Source organism: Epinephelus fuscoguttatus, linkage group LG6 (genome assembly GCF_011397635.1).
Source record: "Epinephelus fuscoguttatus linkage group LG6, E.fuscoguttatus.final_Chr_v1".
Classification (NCBI taxonomy): Eukaryota; Metazoa; Chordata; class Actinopteri; order Perciformes; family Serranidae; genus Epinephelus; species Epinephelus fuscoguttatus.
The window spans coordinates 29342688-29357098 of NC_064757.1; the positions used below are offsets into that span (position 1 = coordinate 29342688).

The 14411-nt window shown below is 41.4% G+C and overlaps 1 protein-coding gene across 2 annotated transcripts in view; it reads right to left on the minus strand.

The window, feature by feature from the left end:
* Window positions 1-1545: 1545 nt before the first annotated feature.
* efna5b (ephrin-A5b) overlaps window positions 1546-14411 on the minus strand; it is a 112050-nt gene continuing 99184 nt past the window's right edge. The window contains exons 3-5 of one of the 2 annotated variants that reach the window (XM_049578181.1): window positions 8022-8087; window positions 7551-7631; window positions 1546-4588 (exon numbers count right to left, since the gene is read on the minus strand). In XM_049578181.1, coding sequence (XP_049434138.1) covers window positions 4461-4588; window positions 7551-7631; window positions 8022-8087 — 275 coding nt within the window. In that variant the 3' untranslated portion in view covers window positions 1546-4460. The remainder of the gene's footprint in view (window positions 4589-7550; window positions 7632-8021; window positions 8088-14411) is intronic. The other variant, XM_049578182.1, reaches the window with a different exon arrangement.

Here is a 14411-nt window from a genome sequence, read left to right on the forward strand (position 1 = left end):
GGTTACAGAGGAGAAAAGAGTAGCACAATGATCCAAAGCAATGTATTTCCATTTTATTGTATTACTCATAGTTGCTCAGACACGTGTATATACAAATACAGATAATTTTTTGTCAAATTTTTTTGTTGTTGTTTATATACTGTAAAAGAGCAGGTTGGAAATATTCCCCACTGATGGCAAAGTGGGAGCAGGGGTTCAAAGGTGAGGGAAGAAGGACAGCAGGTGGTGTGGTGGAGGTTATACAAGCACAAGAAGAATGGGACGGGACAGGTGCACAAAATGAACAAGTGGCCCATCAGCAAGAGATGAGCCGGAGAAAAGAGAGGCTTTGCCCTGTACGCACAGAACCTGGATCGATGATAGGCTTTACCCCGCGAACAATCCAGTTCAGGATTTCGGTGGAAGGGGGTGCACTAATCCTTGAACTGTGCCCAGGACCAACGTCTACCGTAGGGAGAAGTGATTCAGGGTTGTTAAAAAGGGAGAGAAAGTGAAGGGCCCTGTTGTAGTCTCTTCGACGCCAGCAGCCGTTCCGTGTAAAAGCACAATGGCAGAAAGCTTCTTGTACACAGACAGGGCTGCCAGGGCAGAGGCTGAAGGGCTAAGGCATGGGAAACACTCTTCGTTGCCAAAGAGGGTTGCCGCTTCCCATTCACTGCGGCAACAGCAAATGAGACACACACACACACAAACTCAAAGGTCTCACACATTTTTTTTTCCACACTGAAAAACGTCCACACACTGATGTATACACTCCCAAAAACGCCTCCTCTTGGGAGAGCAGAAAGAGGATGAATAGTCAGAAGAGACAGACTGCAACTACATGGGATGAATTCAGTAGATGGGTACAGAAAGAGTCATTCTTAGGAGGAAAAAAAAAAAGTTGCTTTTGAACTACAAAATGACCGACCCCCACTGTAACTTCACAACAATGGTTTGTGTTATGTACATTTGTCATCTGTCACTACACAGCTTTAATGACATCACTCGAATGGGGATGCAAAAAACACACAACATGAAAGTGATCTGAAAATCTAACACGTCTTAAAGGAAAAGAAAATAAGAGCAAAAGAAAAACTTTCTTTTTAAAACTTTTTTCGATATTTTTTTTTCGTTTGTTTTTACATGTCATCAAGTTCATGCGCATGCCACACAATGAAACTGGCAAGATCCTTCCATTAAAAAGCAAACAGTCCACTCATGGCAGATCTTTGAGCTGACCAACATGCTTTCAAACACTGAAGGCAAAAAAGTACAAATAAGCCGTCCGTTAAGTCCCAAGTGTTTCTTTCCAAGGCAGGATCCTTATGAAGAGATGTGAAGGTTGGTGACTGGTTGAAACATGTAACAGGTGAGCCACTCGTTTGGCTAATGTTCAGCCTTCTGTACACTGGTGTACAGCTCCCACAGGTTTCCCCTTCATATTAGCTCAAAGTTTCATTAGGCATTGAGGATCAAAGCACACAATGCATTGTTTGAGGACAGTACACACTCCGCAAAACCCAGAGATAATACCGTATTCATTTTTTAGAAAAGACATAAGAACCAAATTAATACTTTAATATCAAACACTATTTACATCAAGAAGTTTTCCTAATAATAATAGTCATAATCATCATCATCATAACAATAATAATAATTATACAGTTTTAACAATGATCTAATTTTTTTCTTTTGTCCTCCAGAAAGGTACAAAACAGATACTAACCTAACACTACTTGTTTTATGGTTGACTACCTCAGGATACACAGTATCCAGTTTATAAGTTGATCCTCATTTCCCAGGTTAAGGTGTGTACAGAATAAACCATGGTAATAATAGCAATAATGACAAATAGTAGTATTGGTAATTATAAGAGAGTACAATTGAAGCTGGTTTCTGATAAAAGTCTAGTGTTAATCTGCTGACAGGCGTCCATTTTGAATCTTATGCGGTGCTCATTCCCTGTGGTGTTCTCCTGAAAATTAGTACCTCATTAAATGGCCTCATCTCCTATTACCCCCCATAGCTGAGCTGCTATTCCGCTGTAATAGCATTGTTACCGTAGCGCAAAAGAACAAATGGCAAAAGGCAAAGGCAGTCTTTCTGGGGAAAAGAAAAAACACAGGAAAAAAGGCAGCCATAAAAACAAAAAAAAAAAGAAAGCAAAAACAAAACAGTGCACGCCTTTTTGAGACAGAATGATACTGAACAATAGGTTTGTCATTGAATCAGGTGTTGCTTTCAGTAGTGTTGCATGGATTGTTAGTTGCTTGTCTTGTTTTGTTTAGTTAGGCACTCTAGTCACACTACCTTCGGTTACCTCCCATGTCTTTCTATCTCTCGCTGTGTGTGCGTCCTCTCCCTTTAATTCTCTGCGTCTCCTTCACTAACCAATTCACTCAAACTGCAAGGTCATTGGTGCTTTAAACTCCCCCACGGTGGAAATCTACACCCCCCTCCCGAGACCCCCCAAGCCTTCCACCATCTATTTTTAATACCAGGAATAACTCCCCTTGCCACAACATGGGGTCCACATGCCTGTCATTTTGAACCTCATTAAAGAGTCACTTAAACCTGTAACACTAGGAGCTGAAGGTGGACACGCAATTACTCCTGTGCTCCTTTTCTTGCTCTATTTCTCTCTTTGTAGATGTCTCTCCAAAAACCAATTGGCATCCGATTTCTCATACAAAGACTCAGCTCCTAAAAGGAAGGAGTTAATTTCTCTATCTGTCCATATTTCTTTGAAAGCAAAAGAAACAAGTCCCCTCCATTTGAAGAAAAGGACATAATAGCTTCCATTATGCTAACTCACCATGTGCATCTGTGGGAGCTGAAGGACGCTGAATATCATTATAACACAGTGGATTCCTTTTCATTTAAGTGCTAACATAAACCTGGCAAGACTAAATAGAGCTGTGCATTGCCTTGAATCAAATGGATGGTTTCTTTATTCACACTATGTGTTCTCGACTAATTGGAGCGATGCATCAGTCCTGTAAACGCCGCACTAACTGCAGCAGTAAACTGAGTGTGATAACCAGCTAACTAATATTTGATGAGTGAAAGCTGCAGTTTAAGTGACATCAAGAAAAGGAACGGTATTGCAAATTGAAGTGTCTGTTCAAACACTTTCCCGTGACATCTGTTATTGTTCTATCTAAGTGGATTTCAGATGGCACAAAAATACCAAGTCTACAGTGTCTGTACTGTTGAAGACAATGTTTGGAGACGCCATTTGCAAAGTAAAAAATTATAGTCTCCAATGTAACTGTGAGTCATTTTTTAAACAATCACTTTAACAGTCGATATCAGAGGGAAAAAAAAAGCTGTGGATGCAAATGTTTATAAGCGTGTTAATATTGACTAATACTCAAATGGAACAGGGAGAACAATCGTAGCCCTGCTCAGTAAACATTGCATAAAATGACTGTGACTGTTGCCGTGAAATTGTGTGATCAACTCTCAAAAGATATTGATCCTTGATCTTAATAGCAGTCTACAAAGTGTCTGGTGAGAAAGTTTCAATTTAGCCGTTCTGAGAGTCACACTGAACCAAATGTGTTGTTTTATTGAGCAGAGCTGGCAATGCTCTACACAGAGGAGGGCAAAAGAAAGTCTCCTCGTGGTTTCCACAGGTTTCACTAGCTCTACCTCTAAGCTGCTTATTCAGCTATGCACACACTTTGTATTCAAGAGAAAATTGGGCGCTATCTATGACAGTCTGAAGGTCAGCGGGCTAAGGTGCATGCCATGTACAGATATCTCAGTGCTGTGGTTTTCCAGTCTGACCTCTTTTCCTGCATCTTTCAGCTTTGTACTTCAATGGAGGTGCAAAATCTGCTTCTTGCTGTATGACCCTGCAGAACTTCAAAGTATTTCCTGAAAGGCTTTTTTGAGAGGTCTCGGGAGAACTATGTATTTGTGTATGTACAGTTTTTTCTAAGGCCTAGAATCTTCACTTTCCTACTGTGTACTGCCGCTACTGTATACAACTCTAAAACCCTATTACTATCGACTGTTAGTGTAGTGTATTGCATTTGACTCTCTAAGCATGTATGTGTGTATGTGCTGCGTATGCATGTATGTATATATATGTGTGTGTGTGTGTGTGTGTGTGTGTGTGTGTGTGTGTGTAAACATCAGTGCTGCAATGACATAAACATGATGTAAAGGGATGTCAAAAGTCACCGGAAAATAAGAATCACTAAGTGTCAAAAAACGGGATTTGGCATCTTAGTTGAAGGTTTGAGAGGGGGAACTGTCTCTCCCACTTCCAACATCAACTTTTTTCACTCACAGACGGAGAAAGACCACTTAAATATATTTCTGAAAAAAATAGAGGGTTCCTTGAGAAGCCTGCGCTGATGCCCAATTCAAGCAAACACGCTCCACCCAAATCCCACCCCTTTCCCTGCAGCCTCGGGCAGATTCAGGCCACGCTAGGTGTAAAATGCCCTCCGGGACAGAGGGAGGCGCTATAAAGTGATGAGTGCTGATAGGCAAACCAGCAACAAAGCCAGGAGTGGACATGTTTTCTGCAGGTGCGGCGCAGCATTCGTTTCGTCACTTCGGGAAGGCTCAGCCGGTTCGTGGCTGGTATCGTCTGAGGGATAAGAAATAGAAAAAAGGTGAATTGTTATTTGTGGTACGAACTGCTCTTTTGCAACAGTCCATCAAATACAAAACGACAACATTGTGAAATTAATGGATTGTTATTTGTTAAAGTTATATTGTGGTGTACAAAGCTATATATATATCACTAACAGTGCATTACTGAGATGTTTGGGCTCATGTGCATTAAGCTCATGAAGTTGTAAAAGCGAAGTTGCCATATGAACTTGGGTTGCTGTGTCGCACTTTTTGTCAGAGTCATTTTAATTCAACTCTCATGTGAGCTGCCTGTCGTGTCTGGCAGTGGCATCAGTATCTGTGAGCAGCCATGTGCCCTCTGCACCATGGAGAAAGTAGCTGAACCATGCACAGCAAAGGACAGATAGACAGAACAGAGGACCGGGCAGTTACATAACTGTTCAAGTGTGTGTGTGTGTGTGTGTGTGTGTGTGTGTGTGAGAGAGAGAGCGAGAGCGAGAGATAGGGGATGGAGGGACATGGCAACAGTAGATGAGGGATGAATGTTTTAATATCTGTCCTTTGGAGAGAGATGGGTGCAGGGATGATGTTTTTTAAAGGCCAACCGGGAAGTTCACATTGCCCTGGTTCCCTTGTCTAAATCTCAGTGGGATTTTTACATTGGATTTTGGATTACTGCAGAAAATAAGCTCTGTGGCACACAATAATTCATGATACTTATACTTGGGATATCCTGATACGATCTCAAATATCAGTATCGGGGCCAATTGTGGCATTTTTAACTAATCGGTATTTGGCTATATCAAGGTATATTAAGCCCGATCCTATCCTTTGTTTTGCATCAGCTGTCAAGCAAGTGCTTTTACTGGCAGAGGTTTCATGCACAACAATGTAGACTGCAGCCTGTCCAACTCTCTGTCTTTGTTAAACTTCACGCACCACCAATCATGAGACACCACATGCCATAGACGACAACAAAATGCAGTATAAGACCGTTCATTTATATTATTTACCCGAGTTATAAGCACTTCATGTTTGGTCAGTGGGAGAGTCTCTGTGTTTTACTGTCGTGTCTGGTGCGTGGTGTTTTACTGCACTGCCCTGAGGAAAGACAGGCAGCAATCTGTCACACGCACCACACTACTGCAAGTGCAACAAAAGCTCCACAAGCAAAAAAAAAAAAAAAAAAAGACAAAAATAAACACTAAATAAAATACAGTTAGTTCAGGTAACACATGCTGCACTGAAGCAACACATGAGAATACTCTTTAAAAGCGACAGAAAAATTCCTTCAAAATGGCGACAAGGCAAAAAAAAAAAATTAAAGAGAGGGCTTGTAATTTTATACCTTATTCTATACAAATTAATAATAATAATAAAAAGTACAATAAGGAACAGTTTGGAGTTTTTTTTTCCCTTAATATTTTGCAAAGCTTTTCAATTATCATGTATATACATTGGATTGATTTTAATCACTTTAAGTGAGCACTGTGCAGCTAGGAAAATAAAGGTTTTGGATCGGGATTTGGTATTGGCAGATACTCAGGATTATATGACTCGGATCAGGATCGGTGGCAAAGAAACTTGATAGGAACATCCCTACTACTACATGTTTTGTTTGTTTTGAAGTGTAAATTAAGTTGCCAGAAAGTTAAAAGCTAATGTTACGTAATGTAATGTATGTTAACTACAACTTGGTCACATGACGTAAGCATCACCACGACAACAAGGCTGTAAAGCCGTGTTTGGCGTGATCGTGTTCTGGAGGCTCATTTAGCCACTTGTTAGCTACTGCCTTTTTTCAAAATTCCCAAGTGGGATGTGTACTGATGTTTTTTATGTTGTAGAACAAAACGTGAAAATCTCTTTAAGCTTGTGTTAACCACAGACCTTAGTTCAAGCAAACAAAAAACCCATTGACTTCGGAACAAGGGAACAGGAAGTGTAAAAATGCTAACTGATTTCCGGGTTATGAGCATGCACGGTGAGAGGCAGCCATTAAAGATGCAGGCAGTTTAGCAAGACAGGCAAATCGGCGGATAGAAAATCGAGTAGCAGGAGAGGCAGATGGGCATCACAAATGTGCTGGGATCTGGCCTTATGTGTGTGTGTGTGTGTATCCCATTTAGATGGCACTCTGTGATAAATTCAGATCTTCACAGTGGATAAAATAGATTTCATTTTCACATTAATAACATCCGTAAACATCTGTTTTAAATGTTCTACATTTGACAGGTTGCTATATTTATAGTCCCAGTGGGGTGGTCTTTGTGTTGTTTCAGATCTGAGGGTGAGCTGTTGCTGGGAATGAGACATCAGCATGTGGGTGATGTGGAGTGTTTCAGTTCAGTGACTGGGTTAGACTCATGTATGAAGACATAAAAAAAATGCTGTGCATTGTGAGCACAGAAAATAATCAATGCTGCAGAGCTACAGAGCCAAACAGCAAGTCAGTGAGGAGTGAAAGAGAAAATTAAAAATTGCCAAATGTATCGCTGCTTCGTAAATGCATGTGTGTATGTATACTTATTGTTTTACTCACACTGGTCAGATTAATTAGAGCACTCGAGTGACTGGTGCAGAGTCTAATGATTTGGAGCACAGCATGCATTTGAGAGTGCTTGCTGAATTAGTGAAAAGGTTTGAAAACAGTGTGAGAATGTGAAACATGCACATCTATGATCACACGCACTGACACATAAATGTGATATATGTAATTGATTATATACACTATGCAGCATATATACAAGCATACAACAGCATAGCCCATCAGTATAACATGCAAGCAACAGTAGCATGACGAACATCTGGACAGGAATCAGGGTAAGAGGTGCATCAGGCGGGGATGTAGAAGAACAAATTTGCTTCCAGTCAAACAGCATTAGGGAAGGAAACACGCACAGAACAGGAGACACATGTACAGATGTATGGAGGTCATACTGAAGAGAATCAAAAAAGCAGGAAGCCATACTAACCTCGTGGTTCTAATGTATTGTCTACTTTGTCGTTTACATCAAAAACGCGGTCATGTACGCCTATAGTTTTCACACAGCTGTCTATAACAGAAAATAGGGAGAATGACAGATCATTAGACGTTTATGCCAAATAGGTTAGTGACACCTGAACCCACCCCACCCCCTCACAGCCCTGAAATTAAACATCCCAAGCAACAAAGCTCATGGCAACATTCAGATGAGGTATGAAGTGACCTGGATTTCATTTGATGTGATTATCTATCATCCTTTTCATGTTATGTTCTCAAAAAAAAAACTTTCTTAGCAAGTTTTGTGATAAATGAAAGGGGTATGTCGGACAGTGAGCAACAAGGTAATTGAGGAGGAAGTGAGGTAACCAGAGAAGCAGACATAAACTGTTTTGATTTTCAATCCAAATGTGTACTTCAACAAGCTCTATTACAAAGCCTTGTGCTGCATGCAAACACTTACTTGATGGTCGGACGAAAACTTTGAGCTTCAGGCATGTTTTCCTGCCGTTCTCAGCGATGGTGGAGGCTGCAAAGATACAAAAGACAGGTGAGAAGGTGTTAATATAACACTGCATGTAGTGTTACATGTGCACTTGACAAGTTTCAGACTGCCTTTTCTCTTAATACAACACATCTGCATGAATAGATTTTTAATAATGAATACATTTCCCACCCTGCAGATAACAGTTAAAACTGAGGTAGTTTATTGAGAAAAAAACACAGTTAATGTCGACTCTTAAGTGGATTTTGTAGGGTTAGTCATGGTTCTTGTGAAATTATAGCCAGAAAGTATTTACAGATGTGCTAGGGAAATGTCTCAGGGGAAAGTGGAGTGCTTTGCTCACAGTTTAATTGTAGCATTTTTCGATTTTACAACTGGCAGCAGCTTAGTAAGGATCAAGGAATTTGCATCCCTTAAAAAAAAACACTCAAAATTGGAAGATATCGTGTTGTGCAAATACTTCATATGTAGACATTTATGTATTTTCCCTCTCTAAAAACCTCAACGCTCGTCGAGAGACACGCAGTTCACACACTGAGGATGTATGTGCTGCATGTGCGGATGGTTTGCGGTTGCTGTCAGGAAATGGATCCCTTCCTGTCAAGCCCATGGGGTGTGAATCTCTGAGCGTTAGCTACCATAGCGGTTGTATCACATCCCCTAAAAATATCTCATGTGGAGAGCGTGTGCGAGCGTGTGCGAGAGAGTGTGCGTGCATGTGTGTATGTGTGTGTGGTTGACCACTAATGGTGTTGCGGTGAGGCACCAGGTGCTGTCTCCTGTAGACGAGGATAGGGGTCAAACACATGTCACTTGGAGCATGGTGGGTGCGTAATGCCTGCATCCATCATGGCAGGAGAAAGTACAGTAGTTAAAAAATATGTGGCATTGTCTTGTGTTAGGACCTCACAGTAAATGGAGAGTATTTTATGCTTTTCTCACTATTATGATATATCATTGCTATTTACTGTAGACTAGTTTTCATTTCTACCATCCCCTTCAGCTCCATAGAGACCATATTGTGTGCGCAGATGTCTTCCGGGCATCATCTTATGTCTTCTGTGGATCATTCCACAACTGATGCAATGAAGCCAAGCATTTCCAAAGGCTACCATTTGAGATCTGTCAACTCCTCTCTAGTGAACCTTTACCTAACCCCTCCCATCCCTTCCGTCTCTCCCAGCTGTGTCACCCTCTCTTCTGGTCTGTCAGCGTGCCTGTATCCATTCATCAAAGCTCAACTGACCCGCCTTCACCGTATTTTACAGCACATACACCAACGAATGTGTGCACATACACAAGATACACATTTCAAATATCTGTCTGGAAGTGTTACTCCATGTCCTCTTAAATAACAGTATTTACAATTCTCTGATCTCTCCCCGTCTGCGGAATGTTTTACATTCAAAAATGTCTCTGTACACAACGCTGCAATCGATGTCCCAGCGTCTATTTCATGTTGAGGCAGTGGAAAAAGCAATGAGCTGTCTCTGTAGCCAGGGGATATGTTCATTAAGAATATTATTGACTAATAACTATGGAAAAGGGTCAGAAGAGATGGAAATCTATTCCTTTCTCGCACACTCTCTCTGCCCGATTTACCCTGAGATCAAGATGCCAGCTTTTCATCAAATGCATACCGCATACTCTTTCAATCACTTTCATTTTGCGAAGCCTTCTCTGCAGCTCATCAAGCTCTCTCTCCATCCCCCTCGTCTCTCGACCTCGCTGGTACCATTTTAATGTTGTCGCTTCATCAGCTGTTATCTGTTTCTTAGTCATGTGTCAGTGTGCAAGAGAGGTGACTTGAGATCTTGAGACTGCCTTTTTTCACAGCTCAGTTCATATTTAGCAGATGCAGAGGTGGAAGAGAGGGAGAAGGCCTTATTATTTCGGTGTGGAGGCAGCCGATGACACGCTAATGAACCTTGACCATGGTCGCTCACCCACTCAGTCATGTATACACACCAGTACCCACACAATTTATGTCACTCTTCTTATTTCTCCACTTTTCTTTTCCATCACTACTTAATGCGCCCATATTCAATGTATATGGCCAAGCGCGCACACACACACACACACACACACACACACACACAAACGCACATCTCCAGATGCCTTATCTTCATCATCGTTGTGGGCAGAGCTGAGTCACAGCCATCGACACCATCCACTTAGCAAAGGCAGCTGATCATGAGAGAAGTATGGCCCCGATGAAAACGGCGAAAAGCATGTGGGCGTCTCTGTCATGATGACAGTTAGTGAAGCTGTTGTGATGTTTATAGATTTGGGCCATAACAAGCTATCCACCTCCCACGCAAGGAGAGTCATGGACATAAGGTGCAAGAGTTAACAGTTATCACGATTACATAGTTACAATGGAATTCATTATTTCTGTGTTTCCTTTAGCAGTTTGCAGCAAGTCTAACGCTGAAAAACTCTTATATCTATGCTTTTTTTTTTTTTTTTATAAATACAATATATGAAAACAGGCGCGTTTACATGTACACTAATATTCCACTAATAATCAGAATAATAACCCAATCAGAATAAATTTATCTCATGTAACCACCTAAGTTTGAAAGACTGGACCGATCAAGCCTGATTGATAATCATGTAAACCATGTAAACGCTTAATTCAATCATTCTCTTGGATTTGTGGGAATAACATTAGGTAACTTACTTGGTGCACACGCCACACATGACATGCCACAACAGCTGTTTCTATGCATCTCGCTCTGCTGATTTTAAGAGAGAATCCTTCATAAATTCAAAAAATATTTAGCACTCTGCTAGTGCTACGTTCTCATGTGAGTACTCTGATTAAAGATACAGTTGGTGACTTTATTTATTTGCTGAAACTGTCAATACATCCTGAAAGAAGTACACGAGACAGATAGTCTGTGAGCAAATCATGTCCCTCCTCCCCTCCTACTGTCTCTATTGAAATTCACTCAAATCAGACTGCGGCGCGATCAACAACAACCAATCAGAGCAGAGGAACCTCTAGCGCAGCTGTCAGTCATGTCAGTCACAGCGTTAACAGTCAAACTATGCAGCTCTGATCAAATATGAATCAAGATTCTGTTACTGCATTGCCTATTTCTTGCCTCAAATGTTTTCAGGAACATAATTTAGTGTACTGTTTAGCTGTAAAATGAGAAATTTGGTCCAGCAGGTGGCAGTGTTTGGTACTCAGTTTAATTGAATCCAACATGGCAGCTGGTTCACAAACCTTCTCATTTTACAGCAAAACAGTACACTAAAATGTATTTCTGAAACCATTTGAGGTGAGAAATAGGCAATGCATTAACAGAATCTTGAATCATCCTTGGTCAGCTCTGCCTAGTTGGACAGTTTGATCACATTAGAAGTGACTGACATGACTGAGAGCTGCTTTAGAGATTTCTCGGCTCTGATAGTCGACGTTTATCAGAATATTGTAATGTCTACTGACGGCCTGCATGTAAGGTTTTCAGGGGACATCTGTAATTTGTAGCTACAGAAAAAAACTTGGGTTACACTTTCGTTACTTAATACTAACTTGCATGAACAGGCAAAACCATAGCTGTGTTCGAAATCGCTCCCTATCACGGATATAGTGCACTATATAGTCTGTTCGCCATTTTGTAGTGTTGTTCGAATTCTCCGCGGTTAATTTCATTCACTATATAGTCGACTATAAAATACCCACAATGCACAGCAAATGTGAGTGAACAAACGATACATTTTACTCCCGTATACCACAATGCAATGCGGTCGTCTTTTGCCAGAGGAGAAGAAGAAGAAAAAATTTCAGTTAGTGTCCGAAATCTCGTTCAGTCGTTCCCCATGTAGTGCACTATATAGTAAACACGAAATAGGGAATAGTGAGTGAGTGAGTGAGTGAGTGAGTGAGTGAGTGAGTGAGTGAGTGAGTGAGTGAGTGGACGGTTTCGAACATAGCTCATGTCTCCTTCTTCCATACTTTATGTATTGCATGAATTTAATTTTCTTGCTTTACAGCGTGCAGAACAACTTCACTTAAGTCAAAGTTTGCACATCTTGTCAGATCTCTTTATTTAGCATCCAGGTAAACAGTTCAGTTGGAAACTCAGATAGATGAAATATAGTCCACAACTAATGATGCCAGAGTGAGAAAAGTCAACTAAATGAGTTCAACTGAGCTTAGATGTGGCCATTGTGTTGGCATGCTCCAGATGACTGAGGTGTGTTGCTGAACATTCTTGACTACAAAGGAAAGATTAGGCTTTGGCTCTACATTCCTTCCTTGGTAGCAGCTCTTCATACTCTTGTGTTTGATGAGGATCCCTCCACCCGGGGCCCAAATTGTCCACGCCAGTGCCTGTTTATTTTGGATTAACATGCTGCTGAGGGCCAGCTTATTGTTCTTGTAGGCCGTAACATCAACACCTGCTATTCTGGTTCCCATCAGGCCAGCAGCCTCAACCATCAATCCATCCAGCCAGAGCAAGTGGCTGCTTTGAAGGACAGAGGCCCTGAAAAGATGTCCCAGCGACGGGGGGAGGGGAGGTGGTGGTGGTGGTGGTGGGGTGGGGCAGGGCGGCGAGGCGAGGTCGGGTTACTCCTCCAAGCCTTGTCCCCTGGCTAGTAATGGCTGGTCCCCTCAGTACACTGCATTATGCATCAGCATTAAGGCAAATGGAATGAAGCAGAATCCAATTACGGAAGAACAAACAGGTGGGCTCAGTGCGGCTTAGGCACAGTATTGTTTCAATCACAGCCCAAGCCAAGCTTTATTGCAACTGTAATGTTATCTGGAAAACACATTTCCGTTGCCTTTCAATGAAAGATTCAGCAGCCCATTCCAGACATGAGGACATAAAACCATGTGTCTTTGCTGATGGGAAGCTAAAAGCAAAGTTTAAGCTGGCTAAATACAGTAGATAATATCATGGTAGGATATTGATTTCTTATCCATCATTTAGGCGGCGTAATGGCTCAGCTGTAAAAGAACACTCCAGGGTGAGTCAATCAGACTGCGAGAAGAGGCTTTGTTTGTTATTTTCTTTAAACATTAAATCATGTGTTGTCTCGGGTCTTGTCATAGTCGGTGAATCATTACCATGATGTGGACATTTGGCAGTATCACCACAACCACAAGGCTTAATGCAATAACGCAGAGTAGCAAGCAATGCGGCACGAATGGTTTAAAATCATTTGTTGAGTGAAAGTTTCAGGTTTCCTCTTTTGACAACTATGTTTAAGTTACTTGTCGTCTACCACAACATCAGCAAACAATCTATTGAGACTACTTGTCCCGAATGTCTAAAAATCCAAACACACTTTGACAACAAATTGTAACATTTTATATAAAACAGCATTTCTTTTAGCGAAGAATTAAAGTTTGGAAAGCCAAGCTTTGCATAGACATGTATGCCATGATGTGAACATGTCACATTAATAGCACCATGTTAGCATGCCTCCAGTTGGCGTCAGGTCTCCAGCTGGCTTTAATAATGGCGCTCTAATCCTTTGATCCCTGCTTATTTGTTAGGATGGGGCGGGTTAAACAGAATGCCCTGTAATGTTGTGTCCAGCGCTGAGCATTCCTAGCGAGCTAATTCTGCCAGCTCTCTGTAAAAAAGCCTGCTGGCCTTGTCTTTGATTCACTGAGATTACTCATGTGGCTAACACCGCGCACCCATCGGAGTTTAGGTCCAGGAGTCCAGGAGTCTGGGTTTACATAAACTGGTGTCCAAGAGGAAGGACACACGTTGACAAAAACACACATGCGGTGTTACTTTCTCGAACATTTGTGCCATCTTCTACCCCACGTCTCCATCTAGCTAATTAGACAGTTTGCAGCCAGAATACATTTCCTCTATTCCATGTACAGAAATCACTGCTGGGATTCATTAACGTTTGTCCTTCAGTTTCAGGGTGAGGAGTCAGTCAAAGAGGACAATGCTGAACAAAACACATGGAAGACAACCTTGAATTCAAGAAACTAGAGGCAGGCTCAGACAGAGAAGGATAGAGTGGATATTTATATGACCCTTTCAATAGGTAATATCGACCACTACACCATCCTAAATAATCTCTTTAATGCCTACAATAGCACACACATACAGTACAGTGCGAACCCCTGTGCAATAAAAGTTGTACAGACACTCGAAATTACTAAATGTCCTTCACAATCTGTCCTTCCCACATTCAACCAGTTACAAAGAAGCATGCTTTTCTACCAAGGAATCTTAGACAGAGGGAATAAAATAATGAAAGAATCAAGAAGCACGTACAAACTATCTGTATATGTATTCGTATGCCCACACAAAATGTGCCTGTGTAAGAAGATGGAAGAGACTATCCACTGAAGAGGCCCAT